The sequence below is a fragment of the Ambystoma mexicanum genome, chromosome 11 (genome assembly GCF_040938575.1).
Source record: "Ambystoma mexicanum isolate Mex_15411 chromosome 11, UKY_AmexF1_1, whole genome shotgun sequence".
NCBI classification, from domain to species: Eukaryota; Metazoa; Chordata; class Amphibia; order Caudata; family Ambystomatidae; genus Ambystoma; species Ambystoma mexicanum.
The window spans coordinates 1,358,209,339-1,358,230,464 of record NC_090934.1 but is presented as its reverse complement, the minus strand read 5'-3'; the positions used below and the strand labels follow the sequence as shown (position 1 = coordinate 1,358,230,464).

The 21,126-nt window shown below is 43.8% G+C and overlaps 1 protein-coding gene across 1 annotated transcript in view; it reads right to left on the bottom strand.

Moving 5' to 3' along the window:
- The window catches only part of MTMR10 (myotubularin related protein 10), a 431,932-nt gene that overhangs the window by 49,491 nt on the left and 361,315 nt on the right, over nucleotides 1–21,126 (bottom strand). Inside the window, exons 14-15 of the mRNA XM_069624915.1 lie at nucleotides 3,764–3,934; nucleotides 1,261–1,443 (exon numbers count right to left, since the gene is read on the bottom strand). Of these exons, the coding sequence (XP_069481016.1) occupies nucleotides 1,261–1,443; nucleotides 3,764–3,934 (354 nt within the window). The remainder of the gene's footprint in view (nucleotides 1–1,260; nucleotides 1,444–3,763; nucleotides 3,935–21,126) is intronic.

Here is a 21,126-nt window from a genome sequence, read left to right as displayed (position 1 = left end):
ATTTTATTACCATAAGGAGAATTGAATTTTTTAAAATATTTACCATTTCTATTTTCATAACACTTACATTAGTTCTATTTTTTTGTACTACTACAAATATATATAATAGGTTTGAAATACCTGAAATAGAATCAAGTATGTTCCCCATTGTAATTGCTTACTAATATTAGGGTGCAAATTAATGCGCCATAAGTAATCATCTGATAGTTGTGTGTTATTATTGTGAAGAGAAATAAAATATGTATTAAAAGAGGTGACTAAAGATATTCCAACATATAATCAGTATTGTCCATTTTGGTCAATTATTGATTTCATCAGTGATGACAGGTATGTCACTAGTGGCACCAGTGATGTCATATGATGTAATTAGTGATGTCATCAGTAATGTCTGGTCATACGCTGTGCAACAGGGGGACGCATAATTAAGGTGGACTTAAGTGGGAGTGCTGAATTTCCGGGGTTTTGTTGAGTTAAATCAGATCACCTTAACTCTGTCTTAACTCATTTCTTTTCAGAAAATGTTGGCTTCTTCAGAGCCCACTAGCCATACCCTTTGGCCATGGCCACCGTACATATTGCACCAATAGGTTTCTTTGAAGCCCACTAGCCAGGTGACATTAGCTTCAGGGGAATTGCATATTTCTCGATTATGGTATGAAAAGTGAAATTAGGAAATGCAGCACTAATCATGCAAAGCATTATCTGTTTCGCAAGGCTATTGGTCCAGAAGATGACCAAGAATGCAGCCACAGAAAGGAGGGTCGAGACAGTAAAGGTTTTCCTTCAAAGAATAGATGAGCATTATTTAAGCAATCGCCCCAGAACCCTATGGCTTCAACTTCCAGACTGATAGTAAAGACTCAAAGTAAGAAAAATTAGTCACTTATTTGTAACTGGATTTCTCCAGCTTTGGTATATTTCATAGGTTAACATGCTTTGTATATTGTAAAGTATTGAAGCTGGACGTCCTTGATAATCGTAATGTAAGAGTAGTGTAAAAGGAACATAAATGATTTGCCATCCACTGCTTTCTTGGACTTTTGTTTCCTTACCTATGACATGAAAGAGCTACAACGCTACTCTGACCACAAAGCATACAACAGAACAACTGAAGGTTGAAATAAATGGACTAACGGTATGTGATGTTGCTTTCCTGTAACAAGTGCGTGATTCTGTGTTGTGAATGACTGGGACCACAGCAATTGTCCCACCTCTGCATCCATCAATGTGTAATTTGACAGGGTTGCATTTTATTATTACCTTTGTTCGTTTAAAAGATTTCACAGATCCATTTTGCATAGATGTAACACTCTTTCCAACATACAAGGGGCTATTAAACAGGGCTCGATCCGTAGCAGTAAACTGTAGAGCCCAGTCCCAAACACAAGGGAATTTTAGACCTTTTTCATCTCCAAGTTGGATATTTTTGCTAATAGCAAATTCCTGAAAAAGAAGCATGGGTAAAGGTTAAAATAAATTAGTCAAGCTATGCAGTGCCACAAATATAAAAAATACTACAATGGGAGAAAAGTGCATTCATAAATCTAAAAACTCTTCGTTTGGGCCGTTAATTATCAAACAGTTTATCATAACCAAAATACCCGAAGACATTTTGGAACCAAGTTCACTCACGGAGAGCACTTTTCAGCTTGAATGTATTTGTCGGTGTAATCACAAATGCGAACAGGTAATTCGTAATGAAAAAAAACCTGGTAAGCACTAGAGGGTGTGTTAATCGATTTCTTGATATAACCATACATCCCATTCGATAATGGCTGATTTGCAGAGTTTTTTGTCTTGCTTCAAACTGTTTATTTCTGGGAATCATTTCTTGAGTGCAATGTTATCACTTTGGCCGTTCTCTTACTCTTCTAGTCTGGGCCTTTCAGTAACTGCCGCTAGAGATTCTGGATGCACCAAGGCAACACCAGGCCTGGATGGCAAATCCAAAGCCTAAATGATCGCTAACTAGTTCTGGGATTTTGTGTGGTGTGAAACAGTCCCATTCACAGAGATCGGAATCTCTGTGGAATGGGCAGAACCAACGGCAGGCATCTCAACTTTGTGGAACTCGGGGATAAAGACAGGGAGACCCCAGTGTTAGTACAGCAGGTCCTACTGAAGTAGTAGAGCCACTGACTCAATAGTCAGAGACCACAGAGCCAAAGAGGTTGAGACAAGCTAGGTAAAGGGCCCCTTCAGGATTCAAACCCCCAATTCAGAGCATGGACGAGGAGGAAACCTTCAGGGGTTTAAGTTAGCTGGGCATGTCCGTTAAACCCACTAAGAATCTGGGACATGGGGTCCAGAGAGGGTTCATACAGGCTGACAGGGAGAGGAGGAGTGGGGGGTGGGAGTTAAAAAGGACTGAAGGTGGAGGGAGGGATGGAGTCAGAGTTCAGAGGCTGCAAAGGTGCAGTGTTAACATCCTTTCTTGGAGCCAACACAGACGATCAGAATGTAGCATGAACTACTTAATTGTTGCTGGTCCTGCAGGAAAGCAACGGGGAAGGAAGCAAAGTACACAAAAAGACTTTTCTCAAGTTTTTCCAATATAACCATAAAAGACTAGCTGTTACTGTTTTTTGATATTCAACTTATTATACATTTTAAGGCATTGGTTACTAAAAGATCAACCTACACGACACTGCCAAATCTATTTGCCGTGTCTTTTGTATGGGACTAAACACCACAAAAACTGCTTCAGAGCACTTGAAGGTGTGACAGTACAATAATGGCACTATTATACAACTGGTATCCTAGCTTTAGCATGTAGGCCTTTCTTACTCAGATGCCAGTGACTAGGAGGGACAAAGAAATTACTTGTTTAAACACAGCAAGTGTATGATATGATTATTTATATCACGCTCATACACAAGTGTGACTTTTTTCACAACATACCTGTCCTTGTTACATCTTTATAATCCAGGGGTTGACAATCGCAACATTTTTTCACAATGTGAAAAAGTCACACCTACTTTACTCCTGCTCTGCATTTCCCCCCCCCAATTGCAAATGATACGCACAAGAGGTTCTCCACTCTTGTGACTCTGTGGGTTCTATGCCACATTAAGACAGCCAATGCGCCAGTCCCAAATTAGGACACAGGGCATCTGCCCACCCTAAGTAGTCACCCATCTTAAGAACGGGTAAAGGGATGTAGATTCCTTAATGTGCAGGACGTGTAAGTACTCATTAACTTCTACGGCACAAAAACCCAAATCAAGATATATACATTTGGCAAACATTATCTTTCAGTAATCATCTTTCTAATGCTTGTATTTGCTTGGATATACATGCTTTGAATAGGCCGACATCTAGTGGTTGGTGCAGAGTATTGCATTATTTATTTTAATTCTTAAAATAAGACGTCAACGGGACATTCCCGTAATTCTAACCCTACTGTGAGGTGTACAGCACCCATGATAGATATATATATATATATACACACACACACACACACACACACACACACACACACACACACACACACACACACACACACACACACACACACACACACACACACACACACACACACACACACACACACACACACACACACACACACACACACACACACACACACACACACACACACACACACACACACACACACACACACACACGAGATGAGTAGCTAGATGCACCTCAAGTGATAATGCACACATTTATATTTGTTTGAAAAACATTCATATCAAATAAGGACATTCCAGTACAGCTTCATGGATGTTATATTGTAAAAAGAAATGTTTTTACTTACAGTGCTTTGCTTCACTCGTTCATGAGGGCAGTTGAAAAGAAAAGTGCCAAATAGAGAGATTCGGGTGCTATCGTATAACACAGTCAGGTAGGTTTCAGTGAATTGAAAAGCAGCAGGGTACTGCTCCAACAATTGCCACATGCAGTCAAGGAACAGTACAAAAAGTGGAGACTTTGGAAAAAAAAGGAGAAAAGATTAGAAATAGAAGCAAAAATGCACATGTTTATTCATTTAGGTGAAATATTCCTCATCTTCGAAATCTTGAAAATAAAGCTTAATATTTATGTATTTTCTAGATGCATGTTTTATTGGGCACAAAAGAAAAATAAATGAAGAATAGTCTTGTCCAATTACAGAGGGACACATTAAATAAGATCAATCTCCAAAATTGTAATACATCGGTCTTCCATCTTATAGCTGTTAAGCGTTTCAAAGGCTTACGATCAAAGGACATGAAAAATATACATGTAGACAATCTGCAATTTAAAGGAATGAACACGGTTTCCAAAACAATTTGAAACAAAGAAAAAAAAAAAGATATATTTCAAGAGTGAAGCTAACATAATAAAGCCAGTTTCCTATCGATTTAAAGATGGATGCACAGAGGAGACAGAAGGAAGGCGAGGAGGCAGCAGCATTCCTTTTTCCCCTAAGCTGCCAAGTAGGGGAGGAGGCCAAGACGAGCTAGGTGTACAGAGAAAGAGGTCTTCATGGAGATTGTAAGACATCATCATTCGGCAGAGAATTGAACAGTTTTGGAGCAATGAAGGACTGAATACAGAAGATATTTAACACCAAGGGCGATGAATACATTGAGCTTGCCATGGTTGTCAACTGCTTCCTGGGTCTGTAAATACATCCTTTGTAATTATTTGGCTCAACAGTGTATGGTTAGCGCCAACATAGGCAGCTTACTGTGCTGGCACAGCAGCACATTTAAATGCTCCAAACCATGGGATGCAGCAATTGGTTGGTTTTACCGATGTTTGTGCTGAATATGCGAGGAATCTTTGCATTAACTGTTCCATCCCTCTGACTGGAGTGAAGCTCTTGGGTTGAATACTGGTTGTTCATCTTCAGCCACTTTCGTGGCTTTTAGCTGAAAACTGCAACTAACAATCTATTATATATAACAAAGTCGTTTTTGTAGGTTTGTATGTTGCTAAGATCTTGGGGATGTAACTTCTCATGAACGATGAGTTCTGGCGTCATGAATTTTCCATGGAATATTCTTTATTTAATTGCTGAATTAATGAAACTATTTCTAGCTAGATAGGTCATCCCGTTCCCGAGATAATTAGCTTTAATTACATTTTTCAGCATTGCATTTTGTGGTATTCCACACACCATCTACAGGTCATTTGTAGAAAGTGTTAATCATCGCGCTGCTGAACTGGTCTTGCGTTGTTTTTGATTTCCAATTTTTTTTATTTTAGAAGCAAGTGTTTTTCTTTTCATTGATTTCTTTTGCAATAAACTTGATACATGTTAATTTCACTGACTAATTGAACAAATGAACAAGTTACTTACCTTGGTAACTGGTAACGTTCTTTCGATGGGATGTTCCTCCACGTATTCCACATCTATGACAGGTAATGACCACACAGCTGTGCTGCTTCGGAAAATTATTCGGCATAGGCATCCTGTGTCAATGACGTCACAACGTTGTCCCTTGAGGGCCTCCGTCGAGGTTCGACGTTACCGGATGTTATATATAGGACGCACGGCGCCCATAGCCTCAGTTGTAGTTTTTTCCCAGAACGTGTGGCACCAATCTCCTGCCAGTATGACTGCAGAAAGCCTTGCGGAAACATAAGCTGCAATTGCAATTGAAATTCTGTAGAGGGACAGGCTGAGAGGGTTCGATGTGGAATACGTCGGAGGAACATCCCATCGAAAGAACGTTACCAGATAAGGTAAGTAACTTGTTCTTTGAGGGGATTGTGTCCGCCGACGTATTCCACATCTATGACAGACTCCCAAAGCAGTACCAACGTATGGAGGTTGGAAAAAGAATTTACAATATCATAAATTTAAAATGCCCAATCACATTGCTGAATAGAGGACTGCCTTACCAAAGGCCAGATCCTGCCCATGGATAGAATCCAAAGAATAATGTCTCACAAAAGTATGGACAGAGGCCCATGTGGCTGCTTCGCAAATATTGCAAATCGGAACACCCCTCTGAAGGGCAGTGGAGGCAGCCATACCCCTAGTAGAGTGAGCCCGTAAGCCTACTGGAGGGTCCTTTCCCGCCAAACGGTAACACTCAGAGATCGTCAAAATGATGCATCTGGACAAGGTCTGCTTGGACACAGCCTGACCTAAACGCCTTATAGCATAACCAACAAAGAGCTGATCGTCCACTCTGACCTGGGACATCCGCGAGAGATAGAAACTCAAAGCTCGCCTACGATCCAACCTATGGAGCCTCTCCTCTTCCTTACCAGTATGTGGAGGAGGATAAAATGCCGGAAGAATGACTTCTGGCTCCAATGGAATTCGGACACAACCTTCGGAAGAAAAGAAGGCCGCACCCTAAGGACAACCCTGTCCTTATGGAACACAGTGAAGGGTGGTTTGGCGGAAAGTGCCTGCACCTCACTCACTCTGCGTGCGGAAGTAACCGCAACTAAAAATACAGTTTTAAAGGACAACAGTCGCAACGGACAAGAATGTAACGGCTCAAACGGAGCTCCCACTAGGAACTTTAAAACCAAATTCAAATCCCATCCCGGCACCTGGAAAGGCGACAGCGGAAACACATTAGTAGGCACTTATAGAAATTGAGAAATCAAAGGGATCTTAAAATAAGAACATTCCTCAGACGAGCACTTCAATATGGACAGTGCCGCCAGGTAACCCTTAATGGTACCTACTTGCAGGCCCTTGTGGGCTAAAGAAAGCAAAAAAGACAAGACCAAAAGAATGGAACATCGGAAAGGATCCACATTCTGTACCCTGCACCAGTCGCAGAACTTTGTCCAACGGCAACGGAACAGGGATTTCGTTCCTGGCCTTCTGACTGAAATCAACACCTCCATCACATCTTTGGGGAGGTCCCAATCCTTATACCTCAACCTTTCAGATACCAAGCATGAAGGCTGAGAGACTTGACCTCTGGATGGAGAACCTGACCCCCCCTCCCATGAGAGCAGATCGTCTCGGTAGGGAAGACGGCGTGGAGGGCAGATGGACATGTCGAGAAGGTCCAGGTACCACGCTCTTCTGGCCCATGCCGGAGCAATGAGTATTATCCGGGAACCGAACCTCTGTAACCTCTGCAACACCTTCAGAAGGTCAGGGACTGGAGGAAACGCATACAGCAGTGGGAAGGCCCACTCCACTACGAACGCGTCCCCTAAGGCTCCTATTGGAGGAAATTCCCGCAAGCAGAATCTTTCACATTTCCGGTTGACACTGGTGGTGAAGAGATCAACTTGTGGGGTTCCTCAAAGGGCGAAGATCTCCAAAAGAACTTCCTGAGCCAGCTCCCACTCATGAGAGACTGCTCTGCTTGCTCAGAGCGTCCGCCGCTGTGTTTTCGTCTCCGGCCAGATGAACTGCCGAGATCGAAATTTCCTGCTGAACTGCCCAGAACCAGAGCTGCATCGCCTCCCTGCACAATGGGAGTGACCCTGCCCCCCCCTATTTTTTTGAAGTAGTGCATGGCCACTGTATTGTCCGTCATAATCAGGACATTCTTCCCCTGCACGGATGGCAGAAAAGCCTTCAGGGCTAGCCTGACGGCCCTCAGCTCTAACAAATTGATGTCGAGTCTGGACTCCGACGGAGACCAACGGTCGGTGGCTGTCAACTCGTTAGCATGAGCTCCCGAACACGAGAGGGATGCATCCGTCACGATCACCACCTCCGGCCATGGTTGCCAAAATGGAGCACCCTTCATCAGATTGCCTTTGACGGCCCACAACAGAAGATCCTTGCCGACCGAGGGAGGAGGAGGAATATGAACGGGATCCGACATCCTGCCGGAGAACTGCGACCACTGCATCTTGAGAGCCCACTGCAGAGATCTCATCCGCAGCCTGGCCTCTAGCACCAGGAAAATGCAGGATGCCATGAGGCCGAGCAACCTCAAGAACTCGAACGCCAGGAGACTGTGGGCACGTTGAAATTTGTCCATCTACAGAACGTGAGGAGCCTGCACCTGGGGAGGCGAACACAACCCCAGGGAAGTATTGAGCACTGCTCCGATGTATTGGAGCCGCTGCGTAGGTGTCAAATGGGACTTCTTTAAATTGAGGGAGAAGCCCAGGCTGTGAAGGGAGTGGCAGTTGACGGACAGATGATCCAGGGCTTGCTCGGGAGAACGTGCCCTGATCAACCAATCGTCCAGGTAGGGGGGTAGAGGTGAATCCCCCCTTTCTCGAGATAAGTTGCCACCACCACCATCAGCTTGGTGAAGGCCCTCGGGGCAGAGGTCAATCCGAACGGCAGGACCCGAAAGTGAAAATGCAAGTCGCCAACCTCAGGTACTTCCTGTGCTTTGGATGAATCGGCACATGAAAGTAAGCATCCTTGAGGTTGAGAGACACCAACCAATCCTGAAGTTGAAGGGCTTGGAGGACTTGACAAAGAGTTACCATCTTGAACTTGTGCTTCCTGAGGAGCTTGTTTAGCCAACGTAAGTCCATGATGGGTCTCAATCCCCCGTCTTTTTTCGGGATAAAAAAATAAGGGGAATACCATCCCTTGTTCCTCTCTGCTACAGGCACCAGTTCTATCACCTTTCTCCAGCAGGGATAGGATTTCCTGCGCAAGGAGCGGATCCGGACTCTTCAAAGAGAGCCTCCCCGGTGGATTGTCATGAGGCCTCTGCCGAAAGGGGAGACAGTAGCCGTGGGCTATGATCTCCAGAACCCACACATCTGAAGTAATGGCGCGCCATTCTCCAAGATGCTGCGCAAGTCTCCCCCCAACCGGCGAACCATGGGACATGGCCTCATGACTGAGCGGACGCGGCAGTGCCTGAGGGCAAAGAGGAAACTGCCCGAGCGGCTTTGGCACCTCGAGTTCCTTGCTTTCCACCTCTGGTACTCCTACGGTGGCCCCTTTAACTGGCAGCTCCTCTTGATCTACCAAAGGAAGAGTAGTACCGAAGGGAACCACCCCTCCATTGCTGTCCCCTAGGACGAAAAGGCGGAGGTTGATGCACTGCAGTGCCCAAAGACTCTGCTGCAGCTTTGGAGGTCTGCAACCACCCAAGGCTCTCCTCAGCCTTCCTGCCAAAAGATGGACACCATCAAAGGGCATGTTGAGAAGCCGGGATTGCACATCAGGAGCAAACCCAGACTTCCGCAACCACGCAAACCTGCGTATCATGGCGCTCACAGCCATGGACCGACTGACAGTCTGCCGTGTCCAAACCCGACTGAATGGCTTCACACATGGCATCCTTGCCGTCCTGCACGAGAGCTAGAACCCCATCCCGTTCCTCCCCTTCGGGAATACGCTCAGCCGCCAAAAATGCACAATTCCACAGAGTGTGAGTGAATCTTGCCATGGCACAAACAGAGTTGGCTGCCTTCAAAGCCATACCCCCAGATGAAAATAGCTTCTTCGCCCAACCATCAAAGCACTTATAGTCACTATCAGGAGGGATGGTAGGGTACGCAGCCTGCTTTGCGGGGGCTGTAGCTGCCTGCACCACCAAACTCTACAGAGTAGGGTTTGGTCGACAAGTAGCAGGGGTCACCACTGGCTGGACGGTATTTTTTCGGAAGCGACTTATTCACTGCCAGGAGACTCTCCAGAGCAGTCCAAGCCGCTGCCACCCTTCTTTGCAAAGCCATATGAAATGGCAACACCGGGTCAGTGGGTGGACCTTGGTCCAGGATATCTGTCAGATCATCCTGAAGAAAATCAAGAGGTGGAGCAGACCACCCCAAGTATTCAGTCACCCTCGACATGAGGCGCCTATATGAGGATTCGGCATGCGTACCAGGCTCAGGCCTGCCAAACTCCACCTCCGGAGAGGTATCAAGACCACTGGCGTCATGCAAGGACTGACGGAGTTGTTCCATCTGACTGTGACCAGACAACAGGTCATCAGAGACATCAGGGGGCACAACCATCACCTCATCAGACCCTTCTTCCACCTCTGAGATATCATCCAAAGGTTGGAATAAATCCAATCTGGGTGGAGGAACAGAGAAGGGCTCAAAAAGGGGCTTCATGGACTTACTGAGAGCCTTCCTCAGAGTTTCACAGCCCTCCAGGGCACCTCCGGCAAATCCTCCACAAATGGCATTGAGGGCGCCGATGACTTCGACAACTGCTTTGAGGCTGTAGCATCGAGAGAGTCCCTCGACGGACATGGCGCCGATGGCGTCAACGCCTTCTTGGAAGGCTTCACAGGTTCCGACGGTCTCAATGGCGTTGAGGACCTGGATCTGGCACGGCTATGGCGATCAACCTTGTCCGCTCTGGACCTCGACGGCTCCCGATGATTGCTCTGACCGCCGGAAGGCGTGCGAGTGGTGGCCCTAGCCCGTTCCTTGCTGGTTTCTCTCGAAGGCGCGGATGGAACAGTGTCTTGCGATTCGAAAATTGTCATCTGCTGGCGGAAGGCCTCCCATTCGGCCGGCGACGAAGACTTGGTGGGACAAGTCAACTGCCTTCTGGCGGAGTCCTCCGACAAGGACAGGGAAGGCGACCGATGACTGCGCTTCCGCGAATACCTAGGGGAGGCAGAGGAATGGCGGGAACCACTCCGAGACCCCCTGGACTTTCGCTTACGCGGAGAGTCGCCTCTCGAGTCATCGGTCAAAAAGCCCAGCGGATTTCGACTTATGGGGCTTAGACACCCTACCTACCTTTAATTTCTTCCGTTCCTGCAAGGCCTTCGATACCAGGGGCTGGCATTCATCGCAACTGTCGGTAGCGTGGCTTTCGCCAAGGCACCAGAGGCCGACGTCGTGTGGGTCCGTGATGGACATCTTCGAACCGCAGTCTCGACATATTTTAAAGCCCGACTTCGGGGTAGAAGACGAAGACATTGTTCTTTCGAAGTAGAAGAATTTGCTTTCGAAGTAGAAGAATCGAGCACGCCGAGATTCAGAGCAAACAGGTTTGCGGAAAAAACAGAACTGAGGCTACGGGCGCCGTGCACCCTATATAGAACATCCGGTGACGTCGATCCTCGACGGACAACATATCGATGCAGGACACCTACACCGAAGAATTTTCCGAATCAGCACAGCTGTGGTCATTACCTGTGAGATGTGGAATACGTCGGAGAACAATCCCCTCGAAGTTTATTTACTTCAGAATTAAATTCTCACATGAATATCATTTGGACGCTTACTGATTATTTGCAGTATGTGTTTAGCAGCGACAATGGCCACCAATGCTCACAACACTGCAAATAATCAGAGTAAGCATACAAATATGATATTCATGGAAGAATTTAAATCGGAGACAAATGAACATTTGGTGTTCAATTAATAAGTGAAATTAACATGTATTGCGTTTTACCTTTGGGGCAAAGAACAATATTTGTACATCTTTTTCAGTCGAATATGAAAACAAATCTGAGAATGACATCGCAGGCGAAGCCGGGTACTTTGGCTAGTAAAATTAATAAAAGAAGTTGCTCAACACTATTTATGTGTTGCAACAAGTGCCAGTTCTAGGTTCACACGCTATGTGTAGTTCGCCATTCAGTGGTTGGTCCAGAGTCATTCACTTTGTCTTCAAGCTTTGTAATAGGCATCACACTGGTCGATCAGAAATAAGATCCATGCATAATGTGGATGCACTTTCCACAGAGTATCTGAAAGTCAATGCTACATTCACATGGTTTTTCGACCCATTTCCACTTGGTATTATGAATTGTGTATCAGGGAATTGATGTTTCCAAAATCATAAAACTACACCCAGTAAATGTGTAATGTATAAAAGCAGATGTGCTTCAAACAATTCCTTTGTAATTATTTGAGAGAAGCCAAAGCATATTCTAGAGTGCTGGAAATCAGAAAGCTGCGGACAGTTCTTACCATTGCAAGTCTCATAAAAGAGAGCAAAAGGGATACTTGGTATACACGCACCCTGAGGGAGATACAGTCACTCAGGGACACATGCAGTATTCACATCCCCAATGAGGGCTTCGATTAGTACTCATCAGGGAAAAAGATGGCAATGCAGTGAGTGTCACTGACGATACAGCTGGTACGCGACTGGCAAAATGGATGGTTGGTGCTTGGAGGCACATTTTGGAGTTCACTGACATCTTCGTCAACAAGGTATATCTCATCACCCTGTTTCCACACCACGATCACAGATCTGTGAATTGAGCAACCCCATGTGCCAGGGAATGTTGTGTGGGTCTACTACATTTAAAGCACACATTGTTCACTGCAATTTGGCACATGCAATTCTGATATTTTCAAAGCCTGGAGCCAATAAGCACAAAGTAAAAGCTATTGGCTAACATTTTGTTTTAAATACTAAACCTGGGATAATGAAAACAAACATGACTGGCTTGGAGGGGAAAGTGGAAGGTGTGCCTATTCGAAAATACTTGCAGAACAGATGCACTTGAAAATGCAGATCGCTTGAACAATAAACATTTATCGCAATCAGTGGATGACAAGTTATGTCAGTGCAGCTTTTATACCCTTGGGCGTATTAGGCAAGTGTTTCCAAGGTGTTAAGGTGTTTTTTTTTTTTATTAAAGCTTTCAGCACACAATTTTTTTTCCCTCCTCCCCATGCACAAGCCAGACCTCTCCCAAGTCTTCTCTCTATGTTCTTAAGTCGAGGTTTGGCTATTTGTTTTTTTTTTAGTCCTCCTTGTTGATAATAATCTTAATTCTCTTCCAATCTCTTCAGCATTGATTCTAGGAAAATACCCAGACCTTTAACAGTTTTTTTACTTGGATCGTCATATAAAGCTGACCACCATAAGTTGGGGTCCAGATCACATGATGGAGGCAATGTTGGTAATAGTAAACAACCCCTTTCAGATCTGAGTTCAGGGCAGAACAAAATTAAGTGTCGAGACGATTCTTCTTTTTTGCATAATCTGCATAATTTTTCCTTTGCCAGCCCGTATCTGAACAGATTGATATTTGTTCTTAAAATGTTCAGACGAAAGTGCATTATTAGGTCTCTATGATTCCGATTTGCGCTTTTTTCTAGGTATCCAGGCAATATCAGTGGACATCTAGTCATCTTGTTTGATAAGGTGTGATGGTTCGAAGCTACTCTCGCGCGCTCTGTTTCTGCCCAGTCGATTGAAAATAAAAGTATTTACCCTCTTTGGATGTTTCAGAAGGGCTTCCGTCGTGACTTTTAGATTTTGCAGCAGATCGTTACATTTCGCTTTCCATTCATCCAATGGCCAAAAGGGCATTTTTCCTGCTTCCTTGTTCAGTATTTGGTATTGAGGTGGACAGCTTTCTAAAGATATTTTTCTGTATGTGGCTAGTGTTTTCCAGATGATTCGGGCTTGCATTGAATGCAATCCTAACTCATGTCGTATGATACTTATCGGAACACATATCGGAATATTCAGCAATTTTCGCCAAAATCTGGCTTCAAGTTTATCCCATGTTTCCAAGGGATTCTCAGGGCCGTTTCGCCAGCATATGTCACAGTGGGGATGACCTTTGCATTGTAGAATTCCACAATCGGGCACATGGAAAATTTACAGAACTTTCTTTTCAATATTAATGCCTGTGATGTTAATTGGTCCATTTTCCTCTGCAAATGTTCAATCCACGGTTGGTCACTCCAATTGGCACTTACAATTGCTCCCAGGTATTTTGTGTTTTTAACTGTTGTTATCAGGTCATTCTCTATGTGCCATCTAAAAGATTTTTTACTTGCAGGACCTGCTTTTTTAATTATCATTACCACTGTTTTTTCAGGATTGATTTTTTGTTCAATTTCTTTTAGATGTATATTCAGAGCTTCTAGTTTTTTTTGTAGACCCATTTCTGTTTTGTCCATCACTATGAGGTCGTCAGCATATAAGAGATGACCAATTTTCATTTCTCCTATTTTAGGCGAGCATGCTCTTGGTGGTTCCAAGCAGTCCTCTACTTCTAAAATATAGAAGTTGTAGAGTATAGACGCTAGTGGGCATCCCTGTTTTAGCCCACAGGTTGTTGTTATTGCCTGCGTTAAGTTTTCCTTTTGGTCCAATCTGACTTGCATCGATGTATTTGTATGGAGAGATTTAATGGCTTCCATTAGGTCTAATGGACAGCCTTTTTCTTTCAATTTGGACCAGAGAATTTGACGGTCTACTCTGTCAAAGGCTGCCGCCATATCTATTGAGGCGATGAACAATTTTTGATTTTCATGAATGGTCTTTGCTTTTAGCAGGTTGAGGATTAGGAGGTTTAAACTGCAGTCTACATTTTCCACAAAACCCGCTAGTCTGTGATCGGAATTACCAGATCTTAGTATCCATTCCTTTAATCTTTTCAAGAGAATGCCCGCAAAGAGTTTACCTAAGACATCCAGCAGGGATATGGGACGATAGTTCTCCGGACAAGCTGTCTCCTTTTTTATGGATTGGAATAGTAATTGAAGTTGTCCAAGATTCTGGTATGTGACCCATTTTTACTATTCGTGTAAAGAGAACAAAGCACATATGTGCCCATACCTCTGGAGCTTGCTTTAAGATTTCATTCGTGAGGCCATCCGGCCCTGGTGCTCGCGATCTACTTGCTTTTTTTTATCAGTGCCAAGATTTCACTTGAAGTGAATTCGATATCCCAACCTTTTTTACCTTTGTCATTTTGTAGAATTTTGTCTGTTATGGGCTCTCGATTATATTTTTCTTGAAAATATTGTTCCCACGTTGTTTCATTTATTGGATTAAGTTGTTCCTCACTTTGTTGGTTTCCTTTCTGATTTAGCAGTGTCCATAGATATTTTGCATTTTTGTTTCTCATCGCCATTAACATGTGTTCAGAGTCTTTTTGAAATAATAGAGCTCTATGGGACTTGGCCCAGTTTCGATAACCTTTTCTCAATTCTTTCATTTTTGTTTGCATGTCATCATAGGCAATATTCTGTTTTTTTAAGGCTCTTAGATCTCTCGCCAGCTGTCGTTTTTTTCCCGCTATATCCTCATTGAAACAATGCGTCCTGCTTTTTATGGTTCTTTTATTTGTTTCTGTGGTCACTTTAAAGATTTTAAGACACGATTCATACTCCACGTCTTTTCCTGTTATAGTAGCCCATTTATTTATTGAATTTGTTAACATGGGAATCATTTGTGTTGTTATCCTCAGTCTGTTTCGCCCCTCATTTAAACTGACTCCTGTAGGCCAAATATTCCTAGGTACCACATCCCTTTTATGCTCAATTGCTGGGTCTGCGCATGTGAGGATTAGTATTTTGTGGTCACTACTTTTTGTTGGTAAGATTTTTAAGGTAAGTATTCTGTCAAAAGTTTTCCGGTCAACAAAGAAGTAGTCTAATGTTGCGCTTGAATTATGTGATGACCAAGTCGATTGTCCTTCCAGATCTCCTTGGACATTTCCATTTACTTGCAAGAGATCACGGTTCTCCATTTCCATCTGCCAATCTCTTGCTCTTGATTGTTTTTGTCGGTTGTAACTAGACAGATTTGACTGCGGATTTTTGGTTTTACCACAGGAGATGTTTAGATCACCACATATTATTAATGACGGATTATCATATTCTGACCTCAATTGGTCTATGTGATTAGTTAGTAATTCCAGGAATACTTGTCCATCTTTTGCTTTTGTGTTCCAGTATAGATTACAAATGATTAGTGTGTTTTTTTCTTTTTGTGTATCACTTCCTTTTGAGTCCTGTTGCGTAATTATTTGCATCAATGGTGAGGGGTGTATCGTACGAATTACATTTCCGCCATATGTGTTTTTTATGATAGTTAATAGACCTGCGGAAGGTCTACCTTTTTTTCCTTTAAGAGCTTTATTTAAATAACAAGTTGCTCCATGTATGTATGGCTGTTCTTGCAGCCAGCACTCTTGAATACAGCTGATATCTGCATTTAGAATTTCTTTATTTAGCTTTTCAATCAAATGAAGGAAGCCTCTTGTATTCCAGGAAGCAAAACTTGTTGATCCTCGGGGTCCTAGTCCTTCGGTCTAATGTTTTTTTTCATTTATTTTCGTATTCAAAGTTTCCGCTAGCCAGCCCCAGAATTTTTCAGAATCTATTTTAGTTACAATAGGACGGTCATTATTTGTTTGCTGGACCAGATTCCCTTTCACATTTCCTTTAATTTTCATACGTAAAGCATTCGGGCCCCGTAATACTGTTGGTGAGAAACGTATAGGTCTGTAATCCACTTCCTCTTCATTTTGGTTTTTGCAGGCATTTTTTTTGTTGTTCTTCAAAGCTTGTTTTCTTAATTGTGTCCATGTTTATATCCTTTTCTCTCTGTTGCGGACATTCTGTTTTAACATCAAAGCCCAAAACCCGCAGGTCATCCGCCACTAACCATATTGCGTTCATAACTGCCTTTGAATTGAAGTGTATGTGAATTCTATCCAAATCTTCTTCGTTTGGAAATTCCACAATTCGTATATCTTTTGGTTCAATCACTCTCAATTGAGGCACGTTATGCAAGAGTTTCATTAGGTTTGATCTATTTAGGATCAAACCATCCTGTGCTCTTAGAACTCTCTTCATTCTTAGTTTTAGGGTATTATTCTGATTGCCATAGGGTTCAAGATTATTCTTGTCACTTCTTTGGTCCTTCTTCTCTGCATTTTTATTCCTATTTTTCATTCTCGAGCTCTTGGGGTTTTGGGTGCTCCAGCTTTCTCGTTCTTGTTCTGATTGTTTGATCATATCCTTGAGCATCTGGCCTTGCTTTTTTTTCCAAGTCCTTTTTTAGTCCAATCTGCGTTCTTTTTTCTTGCAAAGTTCGAAAGGTCGAAGCTGGTACTTCAAAACATTCCGGAGCATTACTTTCCTGGCGCTCATGCTCTTCACATTCCTCAGTTGACTCTTGCGAGCTATCATCCTCATAAACCGATAAGAGCAACAAAGACTCTTGAACATAGGACTCATTTATGGAGCTTTCTAATGTACTCTCTAATTCCACATCTTTAATGAGTTCTCTTGCTTGTTTTCTTTACTTGCTCTGCATCGTCCTTTTTTTTTTTATTGGCGGTGCTTGTTGGATAGACTTCGTTATCTCTTTACCTATGGGCTTTAAATTTCTAATGAACTGCCGTGTTCCTTCATTAGTCATGCATTTTTGATTGGGCAAATTTTTAGTTTTTTTGTTCGATTTTTCCATTACATCTTTTAGTCTTTTGATTGATTTTTCCGAGGTTTCATTTAATTTTTCCATCTGATCTATTCTGTTCGATTCTTTAGGGTTTTCAATGCTGAATAATGGATAAGTACCGTTAGGCTGGTTTTCGCAGTTGTTATTGTCAATGACCTGTGTCGGTTGACTATTTGTCAGGGACTCTCCCTGTTTTCCCTCTGTTCTTTGGGAGCCAGGTGCCAGTGTTCGATTGACTATAAATTCAGTCTTTCTTGTGTTTTCGGTTGCGATTTTTTTGTTCTGCTTTACCATCTCATTTACCTTTCTTTGTTCCTCACTTGGCCTGGACTCTGTCCATTGTTTCTGTTGAGGTACTTTTGACCTCATATTGAACGTTGCTTTTGTAACTCTGTTTTAAGTAAGTTAATAGTGTCCCTGAAGCAATGCAGAAACGCACTCTTGTCTTCCCGAGCTTCCTCAATTAGCTCGATTAGCGTCTTAACTATAACGTTTTCTGATGCTTTTTCATGGATCTTTCTTTTTTGTTCACCCTCAAAATGTTTTTCTACACTTGTTAATTTGGACTGGATTTGAGCCAATAAATTCGATTGATCCCTGCAATTTTCGTGCAGTGCCTCGTATAACTTCAGATACGGTGCAAGTGCTATAGTCATCATTGATCCTACTGCAGCTTGCATGTTTGCACAGATATCAGTAATTGGCCAAGGATTATGTGAAGGTACTGTTGCACTTTCAAAATATTTTTTTTTAATTTCGGCCGAATTGAGACCCGACACAGTTTGATCTTCGTCTTCCAGCTGCAAGTCCGCAGATAGGGTGCTGCTTAGATCCTGAGGGACATCTTCCTTTGCTTTTAGAGAATTCAAAGTTAGGTCACCTTGATGTTCTGATGTTGATTTATCATTTGGGACCTCTTCGATACTTATGTCTTCTGGTCTTCCATTTTCGTTTTTGTTCCCCATTTTTTCCGGACTCATGTGTGCACTCGATTTGTTTGCGTCCACTTCTTCAAAGATTTTTTTTACTTGCGGTATCTGAGGAGTGGACGTGTTTTTTGATTCCTTGAAAGACAGCTTTTTAGATTTTTCCGGTTTTTCTGAATGTTTTTGTTTAGGTGCGATTTCGATTGTTGCAGGAACATTTGTCATTCCTATGCTTACTGTGATCATGGCGTCCTTAGGTAAATTGCAGTTACCACTTTTGTCTGGTTCTAGTTGTGCATTGTCAGAGCTTAATTGCTCACATCGGCCGGACGCTAACAGAAGGTCATGATCTGACATTTCCATTTCGTCTAGTTGTTGTTTGGCGTCCATGATCCCAGTTGCCAGGCTCATGTCTTTCTGTAAAGTAGTTACATCTTTCTTTTTAAAGTGCCATCTGATCCCTGAAAGGGACTTTGGACGCGGTCTGAATTCCTGAGTAGCAGGTGGTTTCAGGAGATCGCCAGCCCCATTTAATAGATTGTTTGTTGTTTTTGTTTTTCCTTGAGTCGAAGTTTTTTGTGTGGTAGCTTGCAAGTGGCCCTTTTCAATGTCACACATTGGCTCTTTGTTAATGGAAGACAAGGTATTTGGTTTACTATCGCTGGCTTTCTGTGCATTTTGTTTTGTTGGGGAAGACTTTGTATGTGGTGCTTGTAAACTTTCCATGCCTTTTAGAATGGCTGCCGCTTCACTACTCTCAGAGTATACTTGGTATAAATGTTTTTGGGGCTTTATTTTTTTGTTTGTTGATTGTTGTTTTTTTTTTTGTTAAAAAAGAAGCTTCTTCCTGCGGCAAACAGAAGACTTCTTTATTTGCCGCACTCGCAGCGGGCGCCGCTTCCCTCCAAGGAAGCGAGTCGCCCTCCAGCGGTATGCCCCCCAACGCACACGACAACTCCGTGTTTCCGCCTGGACCGCTCGACGGGACTCCGGCCCCGCGCGCGCCGCAGCCGCCCCCCACCACAACACGGCCCACGGCAAGCCCCCGCCGAGCGCAGACCCGGGCAACGGCGGACCACCGGACCCATCCATCGCGGGTAAGGATGTTTCTATAGGTGTGTGACAAGGGGGGCAAGGTGAGCAGGGGTCAAGGGGGGAACAGGGGGAGGATAGCGCGGGAGGGTCAAATAGATGGCAACTGTCATTTGGGGGCTCCGTGTGGTTATTAGGCCTCACTGAAGACACCCCAGCTAATCCAACATCGTTCGTGGTGGTGCTCACCGCCTCTACTTTGTCCCCTGCGTTACCCCCAACAACAGCGGGCAATTTCATACGGGTACGGGGTACCTGAGAAATCACTGCGTCGCCAGGGATCAGGGCGGGTGTGTGGTCCATGCTTGTTCTTCTACTTCACACCACGCCGAACACTCGCCAAACACTCCGCAAACGCTCCGCTTGGAGCAGTGGTATTATAGTGGTGGGTCCGCCTCCAGCCGTAATAGAGGTAGTAGAGCTACTCAGGCACAGGTCAGCAGGAAAGGAGTTGTGGCAGGTCCCAGGTCCAAACACTCACCAAACATTCCGCCTTAAGGTGGTTTTTGGGTAGGGCTGTGCAAACACTAAACTTAAGGTGGAGCAGGACAACCAGGCCAAAAAGGTAAGCCAAATCACTGACCCAAAATTACAATTACTCCACACACTTAACCCTAGAAAATACATCACACTGGTATACTAAACAATATGCACATTATGCTACACTCACCCATATAACTTAATTAAAGAAGTACTTTAGCAAACAAAACATGCAGTACAAAAATATCGAATGTATTATGAAAACAAAAACCAGGAAGACAAATTGCGTTCCTATTTTACTTTGTAGGTCAACCATTTAGGAACATAACACAAAGACAAGGGGGTGGGAGAGAAAGTATCCAGATATACAACACACAGTTCAAATAGACATTACAGGTTCCCCAACACTAACCAAGTCAGAGTAGTTCTACCACATAGTATTTGAGAATCCAGATGCACACACTGAAGGATTTACAGGTGGACAAACATTAAAACCAACTGCTAGAGGCCACCAAAGGTCAAGCAAAATTTCAGCCAAGGGCACCAAGTCATTACACTTAAGGGAAAATTAGCATAGTGTCATCAGAAATAATTACAGGGTAAACAAACATTCACGTTTGCAGAAGTGGAAGATAGGACTTTAAAAATACATTTAATAAAATAAAATCACAGCTGAGAGCTAAAATTCCTGTCTTTGCCGTAAAACTCCATGGACCCAAACTGTATGCAGGAGAATGCGCAAGGGCATGTTATGTACCCCAATGTCATTTCAGACGAGTTTGAGGCTAGCAAAACGTTGCCATAGAAATGTCAATAGGCAATCTGCATGTATGAGGAAAAGGCAGGTAAGCGCCAGTTCGACCCCACAGATGTGGAATTGGTAGCCCATGGAGGACCAGAGAAGGCCCCAATGAAGAGTTGTATAGGTCGGCTTGTGAACCAGGAGCCCCAGAAGATGTAGCGCAGCAGGAAAAGCTTCAATCGAATTCAATGGAGAAATACGGTTGAGACCATTCAGATCCACCGGCGGAGGGGTACCTCTGAGGTTAAGAGCCATGAATAAGTCACTGCCACAGGTCTCAGAGGCATGTACTTACAGCAGCATTGGTTCCTAGAAAATCTGTTGCATTACGGAAAGCAAAATTAGCAAGTACGAGGCATCATTTCTAGGAGCGGTGTGCATGGTGAGACTTCCCAGGGACTTTAACTCCGGGCCAGCAATGAGCCCAACGACAGAAAGAAAGAACAAAGGCCCTTTCTTGAAGAGTCCTTTACGCCAAAATCAGCAATGAGAAAGACTATGAAAAGGCGGGAGAACCTAGCAAGCAGGTCATAGTGGCTTGAATGAAAAAGGGAGGGTGCCCACCAGCAGAATGATGCTCCCACAAAGACAACTGCAATGGGGGCAACCCTGAAGAGCAGATGAGGAGGGGGTGTTGGAGTCTCAGCACCCTGCCAGGTGACAGCAGCAACCAGCACCAACAGGACACACTTGGCTGTTAGTGGTATGAAGGGAGATAAACTGACCTGGAGATGGTATCAGTGCAGAAGGCCTGGTCCAGGACACAAGTGGAGCAATCACAAGGGTTCCATGTC